Source organism: Equus caballus, chromosome 15 (assembly GCF_041296265.1).
Source record: "Equus caballus isolate H_3958 breed thoroughbred chromosome 15, TB-T2T, whole genome shotgun sequence".
NCBI classification, from domain to species: Eukaryota; Metazoa; Chordata; class Mammalia; order Perissodactyla; family Equidae; genus Equus; species Equus caballus.
Genome location: NC_091698.1, coordinates 22,567,741 through 22,595,312, shown reverse-complemented (window position 1 = coordinate 22,595,312; position 27,572 = coordinate 22,567,741). Strand labels below are relative to the sequence as shown.

Here is a 27,572-nt window from a genome sequence, read left to right as displayed (position 1 = left end):
AGACAGCAGTTTCTTAAAATTTTAACACGTATTTACCATACTACCTAGCCATCCCACTCCTAGATATATACCCAAGAGAAATGAAAACATAAGTCTATGCAAAAGACTTGTACCTGAGTGTTGATAGCAACAATAGCATTGCTTTAAACACTTTTTAAATACAGCATTAAATACTTTGTTATTTAGTGTATATAAAACACAAATTAATGTATGGTGGCAATAATAGATCAGTGGTTTCCTAGGGTCAGGGTTAGAGGAAGGGATGGACTTTAAAGGAGGAATGAAGAACATTTCTGGGTTCACGGCATTGTTCTAGATCTTGACGGTGATGGTGATTTTATGGTGTATACGATGGTTAGAATTCATTCATTTTAGATATAGTTTATTATATGTAAATTATTCCTCAATAAGTTGAGAAAGAAAAAAATGTCAGCACATTTGAAATCAACACTCCACCTGTGCTAAGCCTTGGCTGGTGGGCTGTCTTTAGTCATTACTGTGTGTGTTGAAAGGGCTCTACAAACTTTTTCAGTGGTACCTGTTAAAGGATTGCCAGTATTACGGTCTTAGGAGGCTAGATGAGCTTGGTAAACGTAACAGAAAAGGACCATTTCCTGAGACCCCCTTCTCTGAACCAGTTTTTTACACCATTTCTGACATCAAATGTGTGGGTGCTTTCCCCAACACCAACCAATTCACCAACTGTCGGGACACCAACTGGGTGTCCTAAAGTTTAATTCAGTTTGGACAGTACCCAGAATTAGCACAGACCCCACAGGTTAATGTGCAGTCCCACAAGACTGCCCCAACATTAGACACCAGTCACAAGTCTGAGCCACCCCTACTTCTCACTAATTGGCTGTAAAGTTGGGAACACCCACAACCTCTGCCTCAGGTTTGATAATTTGTTAGAACGACTCACAGAACTTAGGAGAATAGTTAACTTTCTATTACTGGTTTATCACAGAGGATGCAGCTCAGGAACAGCCAAATGAAAGAGATGCACAGGGCAAGAGATGGGGAAGGGGTGCAGAGCTTCCACGACCTCTCCAGGGGCACAACCCTTCCTGCACCAACCTGGAAGCTTTCCGAACCCTGTCATTTAGGAGTTTTATGGAGACTCCCTTACACAGGCTTGATGGATTAATTTATTGGCCATCGGTTATTGAACTCGATCGCTAGCCCCTCTCCTCTTCCTGGACGTCAGGGTGTGGAGCTGAAGGTTATGACCCCCTAATCACATGGTTGGTCCTCTCGTAACCAGCCCCCAGACTGAAGTTATCTAAGGTCCCCAAGAGTCACCTCATTAGTATACACTCAGGCATGGTTGAAAAGGGCTCATTATGAATAACAAAACATGCTCCTCTCATCTCTATCACTCAGGAAATTACAAGGTTTTTAGGAACTCTGTGCCAGGAACCAGGGACAAAGACAAAATACATATTTCTTATTATATCACTATGTCGCCCCTCCACATGAATGAAGAGGGTGGATCTGATCTTGTTTTCTGTTAGTACTGTGGACATGTTTGAGATTTAGCAGTGGCTGAATTTCTCCCTCTGTTATGTGAAAAACACACACACATTTTGTGATTTGAAACAAGTCCAAAGAAAATCTTTTACAACTATAATGATATCCAGAACCTGGTAATTTGAAAGATAAGAATTGTTTTTCATATAGTCAAATGGATTGTGTCTGTAAATGTAGTCTTCTTAATTGTATGTGCTCCTTTAGCTTCTAGACCTGCCATGGCATCTTCCTGGCAGGGTACAGTGGTGTGCGGGGACGAGGCTGGCCTGACTGACTTTCCTAGGCCCTTGGAACAGACTGGGTAGCTACTTATAATCTGGAGAGATAGGCAAAAGAGTTTGAGATTGTGGCAACAACATGCAAATCTTTGAGTCTCAATCATATTTTGAGTTTCTTCTAGATTTGAGAGTCAAACAGACTCGCAGGTCTCACTTCCATGCGCTCAAACCTATCTTTTCTGGCTCTTGTGGAAGTGTCTGGCTCCTGATGTTGGCTTCACTCCTGGGAATGTGAGCACAGCTCCAAAGGTGTGACACCCAGGGCTTCTGAGACCCATCTATGGGTTACTCTGAGCTTAAGCAGAAGGTGAAATTCGACTAAACAAACCCACCAGTCAGGACACAACCACTAAGTTTCTTTTGATTCATTTTGAAACCGTTTTTAAATTTTTCGCAATTTTCTTTCAAACACTCAGCCAAGATTTTTCTTAAAACATGACTTCACTTTGCTTAAATAAAATAGGCCAGTACTGTAACATATAGGCCAGTTTTATAACATATGATTGATACACAAACAGACAGATAGATATTGTCCAGGCTGTCCATGTATCAGACAGCCAGAGGGCATTAGATGAGTACAAGTTTTTTAGGGAAAACTCCTGTAAGAGAAAATGGGGAGTGAGCTCAGAGAGAGGGGAGAGCCCTCAGACCCAGGTGCAGATGACCCCCGGTAGAGAGGGAGGTGGAGAGAAACTGGGTGGGACTGTCTCACTGCATTGCTAAGAAAGTTTACCAACCTATCAGGAGTCTTCAGGTTAAGAACACCCATCAGAGGAGTTCTGCACTTCCCAGGAATGGGCCTGCCTTAGTGTCCCTGCCACGCTAGGTTGTGAGCTGAGAACAGCAGGTGGGAATCAAGATGCAGCAGCTAGTGGCCAGTTGCATTCCCTGTGGTTGGATATTTGAGGGGCCCTGACCGCCACAGATAGAGAGGTAGATGATAGATGCCAGATAGGTAGGTAGGTAGGTAGATAGATAGATAGATGCATAGATACATAGATAGATAAATGGCCAGATAGATAGATAAGCAGAATTAGAAAGGAGATATATGTATATAAAATATTTATAGTAACTTTCTCTGGGAGGAATTGTGGGACATTTGTGGGGGTTTTCTGTTGTACTTTTATGTTTTCTAAAGTTTCTGTACTTCAGCGTGTGTATTCTTTAAAAGCTCTGGATTGAGATTTAAGCAACTCTCTTTAAGGTAACCCCTTTCCTATCTCAGAAATTTACAACGCTTATGATGTGTACGTGTGTGTCCTTGCTTGGGCCAATTTGCACCAAGCTTTCTGATTCTTCTTCACTGTCTCCAGCTTCTTCTTCTTCCCCCCAGAAAATTCACTAGAAACATCCCTTTGGGGGGAAGAAGCAAGCCTGTTTATAATCTTCTGTCCACATCCCCTTTCTAACCATGCTTGCTGGTTCTTGCCTACTAATTATATTAAAAAGTGGGAACTAATCCAGGGGCTGAAAATATGTGTCCTAGGCTCTCTAACAAAACATAAAGGATCCATCTGGGGAACAAACCACAGATTAGGATCTTAAGAAACTCAAAATGAAGCTGTGCCCTAAGAGATGTATACCCAAAATCTACTAGTGTGTAATACAAGTTCATTCCATTGTAAGATTATTTTGGTTACAGAAGCTGTACTGGATTGAATAATGTCCCCCAAAATTCCTGTCCACCTGGAACTTCAGGACGTGATCTTATTTGGAAATATTTATTGCAGATATAGTTGAGATGAGCTCACGCTAGATTAAGGTGGGCCCTAAATCCAATGACAGGTATCCTTCTAAGAAGCCAATGTGAAGACACAGAGGAGATACACACAAGCAAGACTATATGAAGACAACAGCAGAGACTGGTGATGCAGCTGCAAGCCAAGGAATGCCAAGAATTGCCAACGACCACCAGAAACCAAGAAGAAGCAAGGAAGGCCCCCTCACCCCCACCCCCGAGCCCTTTCAGAGGAAGCATGGCCCTGTCAACATCTTGATTCCAGATGTCTATCCTCCAGAACAGTGAGAAAATAAATTTCTGTTGAATTAAGCCACCCAGTTCATGGTACTTTTTTGCAGCAGCCCGATGAATCTCATACAGAAGGCAATGTGACAAAGCTTCATCGGGGAGGTGCCCGTGGACCAGGAACCTCTGAGCAGACAGGCCATTGTGTGACCTCCTCATGTCCCCTCTCTTCCATCAACACAGTCCATTAGTGATAAAGCATCCTAGATGAGGACTGGTGACACCCGAGCTGCTTTCAGGAATGACCCTCTCTGCCAACTCACATTCCAAAGCCAAAAGCTGTGCAGCACTGGATCAGATTTTTGATCTCCACACATAAATGGATAGCAAAAAGTGCATGAACAGTTTACATGGGGACTCTGGGGCACGAAGAGCAAAGATGCTCATCCTCACAGAACAGCTGCTTCTATCTGTTGCCTCACTCAACCAAATATGAGGCACTCCTTAGGAAAGAGTCCAAATGAGTTGAAGTGGGGCTTTGTTTTAAGTGCACCCTGACTGTTGATGATTGTGAACATAACAAGAAACCAGCCTCGGCTCCATTTGCAGGTGGTCATTCGTTGCCAACCTCTCTGTGGGAAAACAACCACCTTTCATCATAACAATGCTGTCACAGGGAGTCTGCAGAGGCCATGCACAAAGCTGACCTGGAGGGGCCAGGGCTGGAAAGAGGGCAGGGGAAGGAATGGCTAAAGCTGTCCACAGATTGCAGACCACGACCGAGGGGTCAGCATGTGCGCAAAGCGACAAGCAGTTCTGGTAAGCCCTGAGGGCGAAGCCACAGCCAGAATGGCACCCTGTCAGGGCACCCTGAAGAACAGAGGTGCCACGGAGTGTCTCAGTAAGGAAGGACAAACTGGGAATGGAGAGGTCAGAGTGGAGCAGGTGGCTCAGGCCTGGGGAAGTCTGGCGGGTTGCAGAGTGGGAGATAGCAGAGAGTGCGAGAGTGAGCTGGGGAATCAGTGGGGTAGAGCCCTCAGGGCTCTGGAGGGTCCGCCACATTGCTGCAGTTCTGCAGGACACGGAGTATAAACATTGACACTACTTCCTGGAATTTTAGCTTCTGTCCGTGCTCTGATTTTTTCATTTGGCCTGGTGTGTGCTGTGGTTTAGCAAGACTCTTCAGGGCCAATATTCTCAAATGTCTTCATTTTCTGCAAAGATCTTACTTTGCCTGTTGCATGTGTCTCACTAACTGTGTAGAAGCTGCCGCTTTTCAAAAGTTCAGTCTAAGTTCTGGGCTGCCAAGTGACATGGGATAGTGATAAATAGATTGCCGCAACTTCAATACAAATGTGGAAATAAGGAGAGAAATAGGAGGAAAACTGGGAGTGTGTGTCCTATGGGCTGGAGTTACTTGGGGGACTCGACGTGATGACGTATATAAAAAATGTAGCAGGCAGGGTCCTGTCAGGAAAGAGAACCCACGCGGTAGGTTAAACAGAGAAATTTTAATATCAAAATTATTAGGTGTAATAAAGGAACAGTTATAAGATGAAAGGAAACTATTGCACGCTAGGGCTGAGGGATGGCCCCCAAAGAAGGAAAACTTGGCAGGGCTTCAGCTCTCACTGGAGAAGGTGCGATTGGGCCGTTGGACAGCCCAGAGAAGCAGGCCGGTTTGGCCAGACTGGAGCGGGTATGGAGTTGCTGGGCAAACAACAGACCGCCCTCTGGAGGGCAGACAGGGAGCAGGACTCAGCCGTCAGGGGCACCAGGCCTGCAGGGGGAGCCTGGGCTCAGGAAGGGGCAGAGGGCCTTCAGAGCGCGTGCCACAGGGGTAGGGGAAAGGAGGGAGCTTATAGACAGGGGGCTGCTCAGGGGTACCCCTGGCCACACGCATGCTACGCGAGGGCCCTGCTGGGGCATTTTTTTCCCCAAATCAAGAGGTCTGCGGACAGGTTATCAGCAGGCCAAAGCTGCGACGTTGCACAGGGAGCACTTTTAGGGCTCCTGGTCTAGGCATAATGCACCGGAAGTGGTCCTACCCACGTGGCTGGCTCTCTCGCCCCTCCCATCGGAAGTGGCAGGAGGCGTCTTCCTCCTACAATGTCCCCTCAGCTCCCTCTACTGGGAGAGCTTAGCAGGGTGCTCCCTGTAAAGGAGAAATACTTAAAGCGAATCTGATGTTTGTTATAGAGCCTCTATTGAACTGAGTATTCAGAGCTGAGAGGAAATAAATTGGTAATGACTCAGGGAGCTTAGCAAAGAGACTGCCATGTAGTAGGTGTTCAGTGGTTGAAAGATGTCAGTGTGACTTCTTATTCAGTGAAACATTTAAATTATTTGGAACACATTTAAAAGTTGGGCAGCTGCGTTGATATTTGTTGTCATGTAATTTATTGTTGTGTTATTTAACTAGACGCAAAGTTAAGAATCTATGTGTAAAATATTTCTCTTTTCTAATTCATGTTCCTTTTCTTTTTTTTCGTTTTCTTTTTGTCTAGGTCTTATATAATATCTTAATTGCCTTCACAAAGATGCATAAATTTGAAGACATAGAACCTGTTGACATTTTGGCTGGATGTGCCCGATTTGTTATTGTGGGGGTTGGGGGAGTATTTTTCGGCATCATTTTTGGATTCATTTCTGCGTTTATCACACGTTTCACTCAGAACATCTCTGCAATTGAACCACTCATCGTCTTCATGTTCAGCTATTTGTCTTACTTGGTTGCTGAGACGCTCTATCTCTCTGGCATCCTAGCGTGAGTACAAACCAAGGACCGACTCTCATAGCAATGAAAGAGACTTTAGGACTGCCTCTTGTGGACCAGCATCTGGAAAAGGCTTGACTTCTGATGCTAATTCTCAAAGGTGTTGTAGGATTCAGGTTTTTTAAACTTTTGTAAAATCTGATTCAGGTCCTTTGCCAAACAAATGTTCTCTCCCACATTTGCATTTGCTCTCTTCTCGTGATTTGCCTGAGGAGAGCATAGCAATTATGCTCAGAAAAACTGATGCAGAGCAGAGCTGGGAGAAATTCAGAGTTAAAGTCTTAGTTCAGCAGATTTTTTTTCCTTGAAAAATTCATTATTTTAAACTTAAAGGGAAGCATTCCTGAGTTCTGCCTCTTGTTATTTCCCTCAAGTCATCAGAGCTCCAGGACTGGTCAGTATGGAATAACACTAGCGAGACGGGATAAGACTAGAAATCCAGATTTCTTTGTCCTAATGTAAATATTTTGAAATGTTTGTCCTTGTGTAGATCTCGGAACGAGGCTCTTCAACTCGGCTTAATATATCTGGTCATGTTCTTTTCTTTATGACATTATCCTCATACCCAGCTATGTGGGCAGAAACATTTAATTGTATTGTATAGAAATATCTCTTTTAGTTAAATATAATAGTGTAAAATCTGGGCATTCATCATTTTCCCACCTTAAAAGTAAGCAGAACTACTAAGACAAGGCAAATTCCTATCTTTCCCCCCTAGACTTGCTAAGTAGCTCTAGAACAGAAACATTTTGAATGAAAAATTCCTCATTAAATTATTGTAAGAATATTGCAATATGAGGGGCCTTGCAGAATTACTCTTCCTAGGTAACTGCATTGGATTTATTTTGGTTTGAGGCAGACTGAAGTAGAGAGTGAGAGGTGGGACTGACAAAGCTCTTGATGAGGGAGGGCAAGATAGAAACAGTTCTGCTTTGGATTTGTACAGCGTTGATGCCTTTTTGTTGTGGGAAAGCCAGGCCACGCCCACCTTCCCCACCAACCTCAACTTGTGCAGACCCTTGGACAGGAGAAGAGGAAGAAAGAAAATGTGTGGGAATCTGCAGCCAGAGAGGGGAAGGGAGAAGGTGTTGTCTCTGGATAAAAGCAGGATTCGTGTATGGAGGATTTTTCATGGAGGGGCAACATCTTGCGGCTTCCCTCAGACTCTGCTTCTTTTTCAGAATCACAGCCTGCGCGGTGACAATGAAGAAGTACGTAGAGGAAAACGTGTCCCAGACATCCTACACCACCATCAAGTATTTCATGAAGATGCTGAGCAGTGTCAGCGAGACCCTGATCGTCATCTTCATGGGCGTGTCCACCGTTGGGAAGAACCACGAGTGGAACTGGGCCTTCATCTGCTTTACCCTGGTCTTCTGCCAGGTCTGGAGAGCCATCAGTAAGAGACAGCAGAGCCCCGAAAAATCTCTTGCCTGCTTCTTTTTTTTTTTTTTTTTTTATTTTTCTGATTCTCCCCTGCAGTGTAAAAGCATAAGCACGCAGTGAGGTGATGCTAACTGGTTCTGCTGGTTAGGGGAGTGTAGACACCTTCCAGTGGCCGGGAATGTTTTCTGTATAATTCCTTCAATCAGTTCAAAGCAATTAGTGGCTGATAAGGTTCTGCTTTGAAGCAAGGCTGGAGCAAGGAGTATTTTTTTTTTAATTGAATACAGCGCTTTCACATCTACACATTTAAATATAACTCAGTAAATTTATCCCCTGCTCTTCACTTCTTTGCCAATTTGTACCCTCTTGCATCTTAAATCAGATAATAGATTATAAACTGAGGGCATTGACACTTTTGTTACAGGAAAAGTGAGATCTCACAAGTTGTATTCTGTGTGCGGAAAGTACTGCTAGAAAACAGCGCCCTAAATAATACAGGTGGTTTTAGTTGAGGATTGAGTGTGATGTACAGAAAACCAAGGACCAGGAAGTGAACCTTTATTTTTAAAAAGTGCTTCGTAATAAGTAGTGAAAGCAACTCTATAATGTAATTGGTGTCATCCCTACAAAATGTGCCTAATTTAAAAAATGAGATGACTAATGGCTGCTGATGTATCTTGTACATTTATGTTTCTGGAGCCAGAAAAAAACATTAAGCACTGAACTACAATATATGTGCTGCCTTTTGATTAGAAGCAATTATATTTTTAAATGATTTTGATCAATATTTGAAGCATTTCTTAAATGACTTTGATCAATATTTTCAAGCCAATTACTCAGAGAGAAATTAGGAGAAATGGCTGAGACTTATCTTGAACATATTAATTCTAAATTAGTTTTGGATGGGTTTTAGGATCTAGGAAAGAATAACAAGTATGCAGAAACATTAAAATATTCATAAAACTGACTCTGAATATATGTGCCTGTTGGGTGGCCAGGGGAGAAAATAATTAAGGAAATTGTGATAAATTTATAATCTCACATCAAATCCTCACACTATTGCTAACTAGCTATTTGGCCTCGGATAGACATTTAACTACTGAAAATCGTCCTCAACCACAAAATGGTGGGCAAATTTCTTAGGTTCCTTTCAGTTCTGAACTATAGGGGTGTTCAGAGGGGTAGAGCTAATGTCAAAAGACAACACTACATATCTTCAGCCCAGCCGATAAGAATAGAAACCATGTAGGAGAGCGTTAATATCGTGGATACCTCCATATCGTCGACCTTGGTGACCATCCAGCCCAACTCCTTCATCTTTTAGCTGAGAACAGTAACCAAGAGAATGGCTGACTTGGCCATATCACACTGAGGCACAGAGCCAGGTGTCAGAATCTATTTCTCCCACTCCCATCCTGTTCTCCTCCCAGCCTGACTCATTGTAGCTAAAAATAATTCAGGAAGGCTCATAACGTATAAGAGCCTGCTTTATGTTATTTATAGATATTAAATTTATTTAGGCCTTGCATCCACCTTCTGAGGCGAATGCTATCGTTACCTCCATTAAGCGGATAAGACTGAGTACGTGGATATATTAAGAAGCTCGCCCAAGATCACACGACTAGTATGTGGAGGAGCCAAACAATGAAACAGTTTCAACCTTACTGTCTGTTGCCCCGTCAACGTGGCTAATGAAAGGGGGCTTGCCCTGAAGCATCTGTGACTAGGAGTCACGTGAGGATACTGAGAACTTCATTGTTCTTCAGTGAAACCTCTTTAATTGGTCAGAGCTTTAATGAAGGGACCTTTCCCACCAGGAGCACAGCACTGGTGGTGACTAGGTCACGGGGCCACTTGGGGATGAAACTCAGTGAGGTAGAAAACACCTCTACATTTTAGACAAGCTCCTCCACCCTCCGCTTACAGACAGTAAGAGGCGCCCCTTTGAACCCTTGCCAACACCCTTTCTTGTTTGCATCAAATCTCCAAAAGAACCAAGCCAACCACAAAAGATTTGCTCACCCTGCAGAGACCACAATCACCGAGTCGGCTCTTCTCATAGTTAAAGTGTACACCTCCTTCGGTTACGGAACATGAGACGATAAAAGTATTTTTATGCCCCATGGAATCCCCTTGCTTGACCTAGTTTTGGAAGGTAGAGTGAAAATTATGGGCATAGATTAGAAAATATCTGCCAGGGTCTGGCTCCGTGGCCGAGTGGTTAAGTTTGCGCGCTCTGCTGCGGCAGCCCAGGGTTTGGATCCTGGGCATGGACATGGCACCACTCATCAGGCCGTGTTGAGGCGGCATCCCACATCCCACAACTAGAAGGACCTGCAACTAAGATATACAACTATGTGCGGGGGGTTTAGGGAGATAAAGCAGAAAAGAAATATATATCTGCCCTTTCATATATCAAAAAGTATCAAGATTTTATTACTTTAAATACACACACACACATACACACACATGCTAGGAAACTACCAATCTGAAGCACTACTGGCCCACAACTAGTCAAAAGCTGATAAGTCTTGGGGCTGACTCAGTAGTGTAGTGGTTAAGTTTGCACATTGCACTTCAGCAGCCCAGTGTCTGCTGGTTTGGATCCCAGGCGCAGACCTACACACCACTCATCAAGCCATGCTGTGGCGGTGTCCCACATGCAAAAAATAGAGGAAGATGGGCATAGATGTTATCTTAGGGCCAATCTTCCTCATCAAAAAAAAAAAAGAGAGATGGTAAGTCTTGTAAGATACTCTGTTCGGGACAGACAATCCTGGGTGTGATGGAATTAGGTGGCCTTGTTTGGAGGGCACATGCACGCGACTTGGGTTCACTAGCACTGTACCTCTACCCATTCATGACCCTCTGCTCTAATATGTATTTCCCTTTTCTAGGCGTATTTGCTCTCTTCTATGTCAGTAACCAGTTTCGGACTTCCCCCTTCTCCATCAAGGACCAGTGCATAATTTTCTACAGTGGTGTTCGAGGAGCCGGAAGTTTTTCACTTGCATTTTTGCTTCCTCTGTCTCTTTTTCCTAGGAAGAAAATGTTTGTCACTGCTACTCTAGTAGTTATTTATTTTACTGTATTTATTCAGGTTAGTAGATTTCTTTCATATTTGAAATAAGTAGTTTCTTACAGGGTTATGTATTAAATTAGCATAAAACCAAAAAAGGGACACTTTATCTGATTTTCAGATGTGCGCTCAATACCCAAATTAAATTACCAAATATTTCTGGATCATATTTATGATCTTCCTTTAACCTCTAAAATATGATGCCTTGTAATCAATAAAATATATTAATCAAAATATCCCTGGGTAGCAGGTGAATGATACTGTACTGTGTATTGCTGAAAGGATATTCCGGTCAGTACTAGACAGCACAAGTTTTTACTTTAGCTGGAGCCTTCTCTTAGCAAACTAAACAGACTTTATTTTAAAGGATGAAACTAAATTCCTGCTTTAAAATATATGTATAATGCCTATTTCTATTGCAGAATTTAAAAGAATTAAATAAGAACTAAAGTAAACACTGGAGCTTTTATCCAGTGGAAGCTAGTACAAAACAAAAACAGAAAAATTGGAGGTTCTAATAGTTTTGCTAATAGATTTGCTCTCTAAAAGGACAATCTTCACTGCTCCAACTGTATTTTGTTATTTTGTTATTTATGACCTAGGGAATCACAATTGGCCCTCTGGTCAGGTACCTGGACGTTAAAAAGACTAATAAAAAAGAATCCATCAATGAGGAGCTTCATATCCGTGTAAGTTATCTCTTGGTCATAATTAATAAGTTAATAAGATGTCCCCATTTGCCACCTACGGGAGTAATCTAGAGCTTTGATGGGACATGTGTACACGTCACTAGACATAGCCTCTTTCCTCTCCAGCTCTACCAAGAGCAACTGTACTAGTTTTCTAATGCTGCTGCAGGAAATTACCGTAAACTTAAAGGCTTAAAAAAACACGAAGTTATTATCTTGTAGTTCTGGTGGTCAGAAGTTCAAAATGGGTCTCACTGGGCTAAAATCAAGATGTTGCATGGCTACATTTCTGGAGGTCCTGACGAAGAAGCAGTTTCTTTGTCTCTTCCAGCTTCTAGAGGCTGCTGGCATTCCTTGGCTGGTGGACCCCTTCCATCTTCAAAGCTAGCAATAGCAGGTCAGGGCTTTCTCATGCTGCATCACTCTGATACGGACTCTTCTGCCTTCCTCTTTCACCGTAAAGGCTTTTATGATTATATTGGGCCCATGTGGATAACCTAGGATACTCTATCTTAAGGTCAGCTGACTAGCACCCTTAAGTCCATTTGCTATCTCAATTCTTCTTTGCACATAAACTAACATACTCATGGATTCTGGGGATTAGCACATAGACATCTTTGGGGACCGTTATTCTGTCTATCACAGTCTTCTCTCTACCTCTCAAGCATTCATGTCTTTTCCACATGCAAAATACATTAACTCTACTCCAACATGCCCAAAGTCTCAATCCCTTGTAGTATCAACTCAAAGAATAAAATCTCGTCTAAATCTATTCAACTCAAAAGTCCCAAATCTCATCATCTCAATCGTCTAATTTAGGGATGGGTGAGGCTCTGGGTATAACCCCTTCTGAGGCTCAGCTCCTCTCTGGTTTTGAACCTGTGACACTCAAGAAACAAGTTGTCTGCTCCCAAAATACACTGGCAGGGCAGTCATAGGATAACAGGTATAGCTATTTCCTTTCAAAAAGGGGGGGGAATGGGAGGAAAAATGGGAGTCATCTATCCCAAGCAAATTTCTAAGTCCACCTGGGAAAGCTCTATTTGGTTTCAAGGCCTGGGAACAGTCTTCTGTGATTTTTTGCTCCACCCTCTGAGTTCTCAACTCCACCCTCTGAGTCATACTTCCTTTCTCATGAAAGGTAGCAAGTGTTTGCAGCCCCTTAATTTCGATCAGCCTGTTTCTTGCCTGTAGAATTTGGGGGGGTCCAACAGCCTTCTTTCGTTTTGTCTTCTCTTTCCCTTTCAGTCCGAGCTGGCAGTGCTTCTGTCAGGGTTCCACGGAAGCAGAACCAGTAGGAGATGTATGCTCAGAGCTTGGTTGAGAGGAATCGGTTTACCAGTGAGGGGCCTGGCTAAGCAATGCAAAATCTGTAGAACAGGACTTCTTGGGCATGAGCTACAGCTGCTGTGCACACATGGAATTTTCTTCTTCTTTTATTTAACTTTATTCACTTTTTATTTTATTTTATTGAGGTCATATTGGCTTTTAAGATTGTGTAAATTTCAGGTGTACTTTGTTTCAGTTTCAGTGTGGGTTGCATTGTGCTCACCACCAATAGTCTAGTTTTTATCTGTCACCATACACATGTGCCCTTTTACCCCTTTCACCCTCCTCCCACCTCCTTTTCCTCTGGTAACCACTAATCTGTTCTCCTTATCTATGTGTTTATCTTCCATATATGAATGAACTCATACCGTATTTCTTTGTCTGACTTGTTTCACTTAGCATAATACCCTCAAGGTCCATCCATGTTGTCACAAATGGCATGATTTTGTCTTTTTTGTGACTGAGTAGTATTCCATTGTGTATATATATACCATATCTTCTTTATCCATTCATATGTTGGGCACTTGGGTTGCCCCCATGTCTTGGCTATTGTGAACAAGGCTACAGTGAACATAGGGGTGCATAAGTATTTTTGAATTTTTGTTTTCATATTCTTTGGATAAAATAACCAGTAGTGGGATAGCTGGATCATATAGCATTTCTATTTTTAGTTTTTTGAGAAGTATCTGTACTATTTTCCATAGTGGCTAGACCAGTTTGCATTCCCACCAGTAGTGTATGAGGGTTCCGTTTTCTCCACATCCTCTCTAACACTGGTTATTTCTTGTGTTGTGAATTATACTCATTCTGACGGGTGTGAGGTGATATCTTATTGTAGTTTTGATTTGCATTTCCCTAGAAATTAGTGATATTGAACATCTTTTCATGTGCCTGTTGGCCATCTGTATATCTTCTTTGGAAAAATGTCTGTTCATATCCTCTGCCTATTTTTTTGATCAGGTTATTCATTCTTTGGTTGTTGAATTTCATGAGTTCTTTAAATATTTTGGAAATTAACCCCTTCTCAGATATATGATTTACAAATATTTTCTCCCATTTGGCAGGTTGTGTTTTCATTTTGTTGATGGTTTCCTTTGCTTTGCAGAAGCTTTTTAATCTGATCTAGTCCCATTTGTTTATTTTTTCTTTTGTTTCCCTTGCCTGAGTAGACATGATATTCAAAAAGACACTGCTCAGACTGATGCCAAATGGTATACTACCTATATTTTCTTCTAAGAGTTTTATGATTTCAGGTGTTATATTCCAGTCTTTAATCCATTTTGAGTTAATTTTTGCGTGTGGTGTAAGATAGTGGTCTACTTCCATTCTTTTGCATGTGGCTGTTCAGTTTTCCCATTATTGGAGACATTTGCTCTCTCCATTGTGTGTTCTTGGCTCCTTTGTCAAAGATTAGTTGTCCATAGACGTGTGGGTTTATATCTGGGCTCTCAGTTCTGTTCCATTGATCAATGGAATTTTCTTCTTCATCAGGGAAGCTTCAGCTCTGCTCTTCAGGCTTTTCAATTGATCAAATCAGGCCCACTCAGATGATCTAGGACCATCTCCCTTACTTAAAAAGAACTGATTATGGATTTTAATCTTAGTACAAGATATCTTCACAGCAGAATCTAGATTAGTGTTAACAATAACTGAGGACCAGCCTAGCCAAGTTGATGTTTCAAAAAGCTATCACAGTGACTAATCTTCAGATTTGCCCTACTTGCTTCTAAAATCATTCTTCCAATGGAATGAAAGATTCTCTGCACTTTCTGAACTTTTAATTAGGAAGTCGTAAAGGCTTCTCCTACTTCTGTCTGGTGCTAAAAACATCCAACTCTGGCAAAGATGAAATGAAGCTGAGTATGGTTTCTACCTGTTTGTTTAAGTTCAGCACAGTATTGAAGGAATACCATTCTGTGTGATTCCGGGTGATAAAAATGAGAACTAATGTATGGGCGGTGTAGGGAGAGAGAATTCCTTCAGCTCAGTCAGTGAAGAGCATTCTGATCATCGTCTCTTGTATGGCACGCCCAAAGGTGAAATGGACGTGTGCAAGCAATGACTGGGAACAGTTGGCATAGTTGCTATACAGAAGATTCAAACTTTGAGAGTGTGACTGGCCCAGACAATTTTTAAGTTTCTTTCATACCTGAGAGTTCATAATTCTAATGCTGGGGGAATTGATGAAGTCTTTCAAAATCAGACCTGAATTTCATGGCCCAGGTCACTTGAGGAAATAAAGTAATTTAAATTGTAGGAAACCCAGACCAAAATTTTTCAAGACCATTTGAAAGTACTCAACAGATGAGGTTAGGGAGTGGGTGTTTTAAAAATGAGTAATGCTTTAACCTGATTTAAGGTTTTTGTCTCTATCTTTATCCCCCTGTTCATTATTTTGAGAAATTAGATAATAAACTTAAAACAATAGAACTTAGATATTTCATGCCTTTCTTGTTTATTTTTCTTTGTCTTAAAAAAGTTATAATTGTTGGCAGAAAGCGCATCAATTATTTCAGAATTAATTTAGTATTTTAATCTATTTTGAAAAAAGAATTTAGAACCAGTATAAACTTCAATGATTACAAATTTAATTTGAAGACTAATCATAAATTTTGAAGAGATTGTACTTTTTCCCTAAATTCTTGTAAAGAATTTTGATAAAGCAAATGTTGTACAATTGGCTTGGATAGTGAAATGTAAATACTGAGAGGAAATGATTAGCTAAAAAGTGAGGCATACAGATAAATTTTGTTGTTACATTTTATTATTATAATAGAATATCTGTGGAATTATATTTTCAGAAACTGTATAAATTGGATATTGACATTTTCTTTTCTTTGCAATGAAATTAAAAGTAACAGTTAATTATTAGGCTATACATCCATGTGATTTTAGTACTGAGCAGTTTCCTAGATCATTCTAGAAAAATATTGTGCAAAGCAAATGGCAGGTACCCTGTTGCCATTGCAAGTTATGAGCATTATTAAGGAACTTATCTACAGAGTCTTTGAATCATGAAACTAAGTTGAATTCCTTTGAAAGGCATTCTAAGTTTCAGTTACATGAACAGAGTGATAGAGAAGAGAATATGCTGCAGGAAATTAAAGGCTCCTTTGTTTTCCAAAGTGTATTAGCTTTCCCCGTGTGTCTTTTAAAGTTAACGTTTCACCAGCTATCATTTTCTCGTGTTTGGTTTGGCAGTTGATGGATCACTTGAAGGCCGGAATTGAAGATGTGTGTGGGCAATGGAGCCACTACCAAGTGAGAGACAAGTAAGGAGGCCGAGGGTTTCACTACCTGGGAGGGATATTGTGGAATGGGAACTTCAAAAGATTACCTTGGAAGCTGAGCACAGAACTAGAAAGAAGCCAGAGGAAGGGGACCAGGAAGATAAAGGGCCTGGGAGCCATGCCATACCAGAAGCAGGTAGGAGTCCTGGGAACACCTAGCCTGGAAAATGGAGAACTGTCTGGTGGAGAAGTCTGTAGACTTGCGCTAAGTTGCTTTAGAGAAAACTAGTACGACTGATAGATGGAAATTAGAGAAGTCAGATTTAAATTTAAAACTAGGACAAGTTTCTCAATGATAAGAGGAGCTCAACCCGGGCATGGCTGGGTTCATGAGGCTGCAAAGGGAGTTTGGTAACTCATCAGGGATCCAGGGGAAGAGATTCCTCCATTGTGGGGGGAGGCTGCAGTGGAAGAACTTGAAGGGTTCTTCCCACATAGTGATTCTATAAGAATGCCTAAGTCCCTCTTCTCTACCACATCACTCATTTCAGAACTCATTCTCTTCCTGCATTTAGTCTATAGCCATATATTAATTATGTGGCTCTGAGGAGAGTATCACTGAGGATGAGGAGGATGAGAGTTTTGGAGTTATACACAGCTGTTTGGAGAATTTAGGAGTTAGCAGTAGTTAAGTTAACCAAATGGTAGAAGTTTCCTCTTTAGGGCTTGCCAATGTGTTGATGTTGGTGATGCCAAGAGAGACTAGATCTTAAAAAGTCTGGCTGTTGTGGAGTGGTGCCACCTAAAAGGGAACTGAGAGCTCTTGAGTGGCCTCTTTTTGTGAGGTAGAAAGAAGGATAGTTTTTGCAGTCCTCGTTGCATTAAAGTAGAATTTAAATTATGTGAACATCCACCGATCTGGAACTCAGGCCAGGCATTTTTGAAGTCCGAATCCTATCATTTTCCCAAATGAAAATCATTTAATATTCTTCCATTTAGTGAAATCTATGCCTAATTTTCTAGACACAAAGGCAGATATCAAGAGCAGTGTGACACACTCAGTGCACTCAAGGTCCTCAAGATATAGCAGAAGGGCTCCTGGGGGATGAAAGAACCTGAACAAATAATTAAGACCAATATGGGAGATGCTATAACAGAGGTAAATGCATAAATCTATGATAATACAGAAATGGGAGTGCGTTTTGAAAAGAAATGAGGAGTTCTCCAGGAAAAGAAGAATGGAAAGCATGCGAAGTGTAGCAGTAGCAGTAGTGTATTTTGATACACAAAGGCAAGCAAGAGTATAGCATAATTTAGATACGGTCAGAGAGACTGATGTGGTGAGACAAGAGGTTGGAAAGACAAAGACATTGCTTTTATGATGCACTGCTGAGGAGCTCTATACAGCCATTAATACTGTAAAATTCGATTTGACCTTTAAAACTCATATGAAAGGCTTTTAAATAGAAGAGTGGCATGACCATACTTGGCTTTTGGAAGGCAAACTACAACAGCAATATGGAAACTGGATTAGAAAGAGAGAACGTGGTGAGGTAGAGCAGTAGGAGGATTTTCACATGCATGTAAAATTCTTTTAAAAAACAACTATCATCTTGTAAACATAAAATAAGCTCCAGGTACTATGAAAGCTGTTTCATATATTTTATCTTACGTGATCTCCTTAACAGTCCTGTGTTAGTGCTATTATTCTCATTTTAAAGATGAGGAAACCAACTCCAAGACGTCAGTTCAGCTATTCTGCAGTGGAACCTTGATTTGATTTCAGGACTGACTTTAAAACCTCTTTTGTTTTGAGTGAACCACAGAGCTTTCAGACCAGTAGGGATAAGGGACTAGCAGGAGGGGTACTGAAATATTTCTGAGGCAGACGTGGTGACTGGTGATGGGCACAGGGAGAGGAGGGTGAGGAAAGGGAAAATAAGAACGACTCTCAGAATCCCAGAGAGGGAGCCTAGGGAGACAGCACTGCCTACAGAACGATAGACTATGGAATAATATTTAGCGAATAGTAGACTGGAGAAGAATATTAAGTTAAATAGTAGATTCTCTTTAAGATGTCTCAAACCGATACTCAGCCCCATTTTGGAATTTCGTCTCAAGCTCAGAAGGAAGACCATGGCTAGAGACAAAGGCTGTCAGTGAGTATTTGGTAAGTGAAGCCGTGGGCACGGGTGAGGTAACTACAAGGAAGTGAAGAGGGGATGCTGAATGAGGACAGGACTCTGAGAAGCTTCCACTCTTACGGGGCAGGTAAGGAAGAGGAAGGGCAGGGGAGACTCAGAAGAAGTGGTTAGGGAGGCTGGAAAGGAAGAAAGTGTGAATCAGGATGTGGAGGGCATGGAGGAAGTGACCCAGTGGCACATCAGGAGAAGCCAAGTGGCTTGTAGGGCAAGGACAATGGCAACCAGTGGTGTTGAACAGCACAAGGTCAGGGGGAGCTCAGTGTGAAGAGTGTCAGAGAAGTCCTGATGGTTGGGGAGCCGATTATAGTGGAGTAAGGAATAAATGGGAACATGCCTTCTCATGAAGAAAAGCAGAAAACTAGAAGGCTGAGGGAGTGAGCGAGTTGCATCAAGAGTGGGCCTGGTATGAGCCAAACACAGAGCACAAGGCTCAAGGGATGGCAGCCCGCTAAACCCGGAGGAGACTTGACGATGCATCCGTCCTCCTCACAGACCAGGAAATCAATCACCAGATAATAAGCCAGCAGCCCGGGGAGTTATGTTCCCCTCCAGAAAATAAAGCAGGCTGACAAATTACTCTTTGAATGTAAAACGATTGGAAGTGTTAAAAATTCTACTCCAAACAAACGGCCGACTCTGAAGGCACCAAAGTCATATGTGCAGCTCGGTCTAATGGGTCCGCCAGAGATTTGCTACAACAGTCAGAGGCCACCAGCAGCTAGCCTATTCAGAGTCTCCATCATTCAGACTGTCGGGGTATATGTGGGTCTACCCTCCTTCATTGGCAGGATTTAAAATGATCTATACCATAATGGGCGAAATTACTGTAACTACTGGGCCATTTAAACTTCTTGGATTCTGGTTGAATAGGCCAGTAACACTGTAAGCGCAGCTGCCACTGTCATGAGCTGTTAGAAGGGAACACTTGCTCAAAAGCCTCAACCCCCTCATTCTTCTCTTACAATTGGAGCTGAGCTGGGCTGGGCCTCCCTCGCCTCCCACGTATGCACACTTTTTGCCCTGATTGCAGCTTGTCATTCCTTTTGTTGAGTTGATTTTCAATGTATTCAGGCCAGTAGGCCATTCTTTCTTTATTTTAAAAAATGTCTGAATTCTATGATTTCTTTAAAAAATGTATTCAAAATCTGTGAATTCCAGGCACTGTCCTGATGTTTTTCAGAATAAAGCTAAGTAGTAGTTTAAGCACGATACATACTTACGTAACATGCACAGAGATTAAAGATTTCCAACATGTTGGTTTTCATTTTTAGGTTTAAGAAGTTTGATCACAGATATTTACGGAAAATCCTAATCCGAAAGAACCTGCCAAAATCAAGCATTGTTTCTTTATACAAGAAGCTGGAAATGAAACAAGCCATCGAGATGGTAGAGACTGGGATACTGAGTTCTACAGCCTTTTCTGTACCCCAGCTGTAAGTCATGTCTGCCCTTTGATCTAGACTTTCAGTGTCAGAATTCCAAGGGACACTAACTCATTGTTCCATTTAGAGATACTACTAAGAGTGAAGAGGCAGATATGTGAGGAAGAAGTCATGAGAAAAAGATGATCTAAGTATTGGTATTTTATAGCTTGGGTCATGCTCAACCCATTTCACCTAGTTTCTGAAAATTACTTTATAGCAAAAGTTGCCTGCTATAGTTGTATGACATCTTTCTTTGGGAGGGAGAAGCCAGTGAATTGATAGAATTATAGCATATTTTGCAAGACTTTCTCTTTCTCTTCCTGATTGGAAATCTCTACCCTTTAATCTCCGCTCACTTGATTCTGCTAATCCTACTGCTGCATTTCTCCCATGAGTCGTGCCCCTTCCTCTCTTGCATGAGGAGAGACCGAGTCAGCATCCTGTGCCACTAACTTGGATTTGAGGATGAATGGTGGCAGCTACAGGTGTGGAGGTTGGTGGGCTATATAAAGAGGAAGCTGTGTTTATAATTGTGTCTAAAGCAAAGATCTGTGTGAGACGGTGAGACTTGCCTTGAGTCTGTGGGAGACTAGCTTCGAATAGGAGCAGGGAGGGCACCAGCTTTCAGCGGAACACAGGACCTTAGGGAGTTGACATCGAGGCAGGGTGTAGAGTGGGGTAAGACAGGCGTATAAATCCATCATTACAAGAGGATTCCCTTTGAAGCATAGTGCTTCTGTTGGAGCATCTGGAAACCAACTGTCTCAAGAGCTGGCAAGACATTTCTAAAGCTGCTTTAACTCTCTGACTTTTTATAAGAGCCCCTTTAATGTCACAAGAATTAACTCACTCACCCAAGATGCCTGGTTCTATTCCAAGAAACGGTTTCTGTTTTGGGAAAATTAGTCACAATGTACATTTAGGATAAGGAACACCAGCCCCTCCGTCCTGTCATCTTCAGCAGGTAAAGACACTTGATCGTGAGCTTCAATTGTGTGCTCATGTTGGAAAAGCAGGCTGAAAGAAGGGCTAAGAATGGACAGCAAGAAAATTGTCACTAATGCCTGAGCGTTATTTCTCATCCCTTACGTGCTAATGAATCAGAAGCCTCATCACTTTCCTTCCACGGCCTGGGAAAAATCTAAAGTCACATCCCTGAGGGCATCTTGGTATAAACAGAAAGCTTTCTGCCTTATTTCTCAGTGAAACTGTTTTTGTGGTTTGTTTGTTTATTTTGGTGCTGCCCATTACATGGCTTTAAGGAAACTTCCGATACTCAAATGGAAATGTGAGAACAAGTATTTATTGGCAATGCCATGCTGAGCCATACCAGAGCCTGAGGCAGAAGGAAAAATCTCTAATATTGATCCTGTCTTTATTCAAAGTGTTGGTATTTTATTTATCATGGGGTTTTTTATTTTCATTGATCTTTATTTTCTAAAATATTGCATTCGAATCCTACTTGACTTGATTACTGAACTTCTTTTGCATGCCCTTAGTGCCTCACTCGCCTCACCTTAGGTCCGACTCTGTTCCTTGCTCACCTGTGATGTGCCAAGGAGCGTGAAAGCAGACATAGTCCCTGCTCATGAAGCTCACACTCCAGCAGCGTCACGACGTTGATAACAAGTCACACAGACATAATCCTGAAGTCTAGGGAGCTATGAGAGAATCTAAGAGGTGACCTTCCTTTGGTCCCCACGTGTTTGACCTGCTCACCGAAGGATGGAGGCGCTGCAGGAGGGCAGGACAGGTGTAGGCAGTTTAGACCAGGAGGAACTTCCTCAATTGGTTTGCTTACTAGTTGTGTGAGCACTCGGTCTAGGAATGTAGGGGCGCTTATCTCAAATGAGAATCAGTCTGTCGTGCTAAACCACATTTCGAATCTCTATCTTCCATTGCACTAGTCATAAGCGGTTGCCCCAGTTTCTGACTTCAAGGCAATTTTTAAGCCAGCTTTGTTTGGAAAGGGCCTTTCCGTGGAGTCAATTATTTTTTCCAACATTGATTCAAGATTAGTAAGTAAGCCTTATAAGTTAGAGATAATTTTTTTGCCTCCTATAGCCCAAACCGGTTTGTTAACAGAGGTAGGAGAGGAGATTTTTAAACTGATATTTAATGCAAGTTTAGTATTTAAATTGCATTTATTTGATCTCATCAGAAATCTGTAGGACTTCAAGCAAAAAGGAATTCCTCTCCTAAGATCAAAGCAACTGATTTCTTAAAAAACAAACCTTCATACAATAATAGGAAAAAGAAGTGTGTACTCAGCTCGCTTTTTATTTTTCTGTAGGAGATGATAACAACAAAATGCACATAGATTTTTTTCTTTTAGAAGTTTAAGCAATTGTTCGACAAGAGGTTTAGATTGCCAGACTTTGTGACCTGCCGGAGAACACTACCGCCAGAAGTTGTCTATACCAACGCAGACCATGTTCACCCTCTGGCATTCCACGGCTTTTACATACTTCATTTTATTTGACCCTCAGAACAACCCAATGGACTAGGTAGAGTATGTACTTGGATTAGCCTGTTAAATATGAGGCACCTCATTTTGCCAATGAGGAGTAAGCTCTCAGGAATATCAGAAGATAGAGGCTCAAACTGGTTAAAAGTGTTGAAGCTTTAAAAAATATTGGTTAATGTTAAAGAGATATTAAAACATTTATAAATTTATAAGCATAACAAGCTACAAGTATACAAATTCAAAATATTATATTTTAAAACTCCCAAGTAATTTTAACACGTAATTTATTTTAAAAAGCATAAATTAATTTATTGCAGCTTAAGAATTTTTTAATTGATCACATATGGACAGGTGTAAGTTTACATTTATGCGTTCTTACACCGAAGACTCTGGAATGAAGATTCTGATGCCATTTTCACTTCTGTAAGGGAGCATTGTGTTGTGGGGAGCTGGGTCCTCTGCCACTCTTCACTCATTGTAAATGTTGGTCATCTTGGTGACCTTTCTAAAAAGACACAAGGCGGGGCTGGCCCCGTGGCCGAGTGGTTAAGTTCACGCTCTCTGCTACAGGTGGCCCAGTGTTTCATTGGTTCGAATCCTGGGCGCAGACATGGCACTGCTCATCAAGCCACGCTGAGGCAGCGTCCCACATGCCACAACTAGAAGGACCCACAATGAAGAATATACAGCTATGTACCGGGGGGGCTTTGGGGAGAAAAAGGAAAAAAAATAAAATCTTTAAAAAGACACAAGGCAACCACACACATGGAAGAGCCGTCAGGTACCGTTGTTTGCTCAGTGGGCACATCCTTCGGTCGTCTTAGCATACGTTTCTCATGGCTTTCGTGCATAAAGCTATGAGAAGAGGATGCATTCTTCTAAATGAATTAGGGTGAAATATTAGATCTTTTGGGAATTCATATTATGGCGGGGATAGAACATCCTCTAGATTGCATTCCTGTATTGCTGCGTTTAGAATTGAAGCCTCTTTTTACATTATTATAGCATATGATAAAAAAAAGTTAAGAGAAATGTGAGTTTTTAAATCAAATACATTTGAATTCGGATTTTCCTGGTTTGATTTTAATACCCATGAAATTACCAGAGGATTTTGATTTAAGGTGGCAGAGATTTCCTTTATGGATAATGAATGGAAGTTCCAGTGACAAGAGTCTTTCCGTTTATAATTCTACTTTTGTTCTTTTTAAAGCTTCAGTGTATGGTCGTGTATCCTAGTTGTTAGTTTTTAGTCCTCTCTGTGAGCCACTGCCACAGTATGACAACCAACAGACAGGTGGTGTGGTTCTACCATCGGGAAACGAACCCCGGGCTGCAGCGGTGAGAGCTCCAAATCTTAGCCACCAGACTACCAGGGCTGGCTCTATAATTCCACTTTTTTGACCTAGAGATTATTAACACTTAGTTTTACTAAGGAGTGTATCTTTCCTGTGTTCCCGATGTGATTATTTGGGAGGATTTTGCTGACCATGATTTTGCCAATGAAGTGGCATGTAGGGAATTCCAGGTATCATCTTGCCCAAGTGAATAATTCCTCTGTATACTTTTATAGCTGCAGCTTCTTAGTGTGCACCAATGGGAGACAGTGCTTCTGGGATGCTTATATCGCACATCCAGCCAGTAGTCTGAATGGACCTTGATTAAGTGGTCAGTTATAAACGGAGGAGAGTGCCAAGTTATAAGTAGACTTCTATCTCAAGTTTAACTTCGCTGTTTCCTTTACCAATGGTTTTTTTCCTATTTGCTTATTTTATCATAAACACAGAAAATGGAACTATTTGATTAACTGTTGTTTCTGCTTAGCAATAGGTGACTTCCACCGTAAAAAGGAATGTGTTCAGACGGTGGGAATGTGTGGGTGTATGAAAATCAAAATAAATTTTATCTGAAGGACATTTAACAGTTAGGTTGAAATGCCCTGATAATAATGTTTAAATCACCAAGGGTGGTAACTGAATATCAGTAGTGTTGACATTTGAAGCTCTGAGATACTGAAACTCTGATTTTAATGCTTTGTAGAAAGGGCATTAGTCAGTCTACAGATAGCATTGCTAAATAAATCCTGGCATACTGTGATATCCAGTATCCAAGTCCTTAAAAAAAAATCTTTTACCAATCGTACATTGCTTACAAAATGTTCTTGCTATTTATGGCTATACTGCTATTAACGTTTAGGGAAAAATACTTAAAAAGTGACCTGTATTGAAACTAACAACTGCTTATCTCTGATCAATTATCCTAAAATCTTTGCAAGTAGATATTAGCACAGCAGTGTCCTTATGTGTTCAGAAGAGCTGCAGCTAGAAAAGGAAAAATCAGAACTCTGTAAGCGTTTCTATCAAGATGTTAAGGGAGGTGAAAGTATTAAAAGATGGGTTTAATATTCTTTAGTTTTCTCTTTTCTGTTCTTATGTTCTACAGTAGACATATATTATTCATACACTAAAAAGGTTTTAAAACTGCCACTAGATTGAAATCATTGAAATCAAATATATTTGTCGCCTGAGAATTCTGCACATAGCAATGTCATGACTTTGAAATGCTCAGAGGACAGTTGTGCATTGACTGCTAACCTGGGCGTGACTTGGGTTTGAACCCCTTCCGGGGGGTGGGGGAAGCCGTGGGGAGCTGGCCAGTGCCGAGGCTCTGAGCAGTCAGCTGCTTCTAAAATCTCACAGTGGCTGGTGTCTCAGAGCCGGCTGGCTTTCTCGGTGGACACGGTCTAATTCTCCTTGTAAAATGTGATTCCAGTTTCTTACAGTTATTCTTTAACCAAAGATAAAATCCATAAAAGGACAATTACAAGAAAAATGTAATCCTAAATGTACTCATAAAGTTGTAATACTCTCTTAGATCAATGCTACTCAAAGTGTGGTGTGTGGATGGTGATGTCCATGAGGTCGTTGTCACCTGTCCTTGGTGAGATAAATACAGACCTGACCAAGAGTCAGCCTTGACTGCGTAATCTTATTTGTGCTGCATCTAACAGTAAAACATTTAGTTTGCATTTTATGGTATCTCTTTAAAAACGTATTTTCTAATAATTGATTTTTATTGTATTTTACAAACATATCTGTCTATGACAGATACAGAGGAAAAAAATAACTTGTTTGTCACTACCTTTAATCCCTTTTTAAAAATGAGAATAATTCCCACATAAAAGCTATAGGCAAAGAAACCTTATTTTCAAAATGCAAGTTAAGACATGTGTACTGACATTTCACAGGAACTTACTAAAACAGTAGGAAAGATTATGTAAAAACAGAAGTTTTGAAACTTTGAACTCCCACAAGTACAATGATACTTCGTGGCACTCTTGCCAAGAGGGAAGAATAATGCTTGGCTTCTCTCCAATGACATTTCCAGGGCCCAGAGGATACAAGGAACCAAAAGGCTTTCCCCTGAAGATGTGGAGTCCATGAGGGACCTTCTGACACACAACATGTACCAAGTTCGACAAAGGGTGTGTATAAGCCATCTCACTTGTCCCTATTGCCTGTCCTTGGAATTGGTCCTGCAGGAATCAGTTCTTGGTTACATTATCTTCCCTAAAGCAGCCTTCTTGCTGAACAGTTTCTCTCTGCTTAGTTTGGAGAACAGAAAGATAATTGTTATGTTTCTGCTGCAAAATTGGCACCTGTGGTATAGAAAGAACTGCAAATCCAGTTGCTGGCCCTAGGGGTCAGGCTGCCCTAGCCCTGCAGCCTGGTGCCTTCCAGAACCAGGAGGTATCCCTCTCCCTCCAGAGTTGACAAGTGGTGGGGTTCACCCATTCAACCACAGAAAAAAGATGGCACCAGGACACCAATGATAGTCGAGTTGTCTCAATCTGACTAACTGTAATAGAACTTACAAAATTGACACAGTTTAGATTTGAATATTGAAACTGCAATGCTGAAAGCCTTGGGCATATTCCTTTTCAATTTTGAAAAAGGTGTGGAGTCTATACCAGCACTTGGAAAGTGGTCCAAAGTACGTACGTAGTAAGAACATTTCAAGGGGTGGTGGGTGAGTCCTTCTGAAACTTTGATTTAGTCAAATGATATTTAAACTTGTGTCCTTTAATTAGGGGTTTTTGCAAGTTTGAGGATTCAATTGAAAAGAATCCCAATTCTTGAGTATGATTATAAGTGAATTCATTGTGAAAGCCTTGGTTTTGGTGACCATGTCATAGATCATAGTCTTGATGGAACCAAAAAATCATCTAGTCAAATCTCCTCATTTTCAAGTAGAAGATGCTGAGGTTGGCGAGTTGTTTATCCAACTTGTTTAAGGTCACAAAACAAATCCAAGTTAAGAACCCAGGTCTTCCAACCGCCTACCCAGTGCTCTTTCCCTGACTCCAGACTTACATGATCCAGTGAAAGTGAATGTGTTCTGGCATCCTGTTTCAGAAAGGCCAGTGAGTAAGGAGGACGTGGCAGTGAAAGGCCCTGCGCCTGCTGCAGGAATGTGGGTCAGCACCAGCCAGCATGCTTAGGCTCGGCGCAACAGCTTTCACATCATTCTGAGTGAAACGGCCTCAGTGAGATGATCACCTTCTGCCTTAGACAAACAGTGAGGAACTTCCTGGTTCAAAGAGTGTCGGCTAGCTCAGTGAGGACCAGAGCGCAAAGGCTGCCTGCTGCTCAGCCTTTCCTCAGTGTTAGGAAGGTTGAATGTGGGGAAAGGTCCAGAAAGGAAGATAGGGCTCCTCGGACTCCAACCCCATCGGCAGTGAGGTTAACTGCCCATTCTCTCTCTTTTTCTGCTTTTACGCGGGTTCCCAGATAGCCACCTTCTTTGTCTTTCACAAGGGTGCCTGTTTGGTCTGTCCTCCAGGTTCCTTCCTTCAAAGCTGTGCAGTAGCCCCCTTTCTTCTTGCCCCCAAATAAGCACATAGGCCTCTTTTAATTTAAGGAGTTTATTGCTGAGCACCATGGAAAGTCACATGGGGAGAACATAAATAATAAACAGATGGCTTTCTAAATAATAAACAGAGATGGCTTTTGCCTCCGTTTTTGTTACTTTGAAAGAGTGAAACTCACCAGTGCCCCTGCTTCCCGTTTTTCCTTTCTCATTGTCTTTTCCACAGGTCATGAGACTCGTCTCCTCCACCACGGGCCTCTTGCTGTCTTGTAGGGAAAACCACTCCAAAGATGCAACCCAGGACAACTGTCTGTCTGCTTTGTTTCTAGTGGACAATCTACAATTTTA

The 27,572-nt window shown here is 41.6% G+C and overlaps 1 protein-coding gene across 1 annotated transcript in view; it reads left to right on the top strand.

The window, feature by feature from the left end:
- The window catches only part of SLC9A4 (solute carrier family 9 member A4), a 56,208-nt gene that overhangs the window by 18,806 nt on the left and 9,830 nt on the right, over positions 1-27,572 (top strand). Inside the window, exons 3-9 of the mRNA XM_001491222.4 lie at positions 6,282-6,541; positions 7,732-7,949; positions 10,834-11,036; positions 11,618-11,704; positions 16,235-16,305; positions 19,739-19,900; positions 25,743-25,839. Of these exons, the coding sequence (XP_001491272.3) occupies positions 6,282-6,541; positions 7,732-7,949; positions 10,834-11,036; positions 11,618-11,704; positions 16,235-16,305; positions 19,739-19,900; positions 25,743-25,839 (1,098 nt within the window). The remainder of the gene's footprint in view (positions 1-6,281; positions 6,542-7,731; positions 7,950-10,833; positions 11,037-11,617; positions 11,705-16,234; positions 16,306-19,738; positions 19,901-25,742; positions 25,840-27,572) is intronic.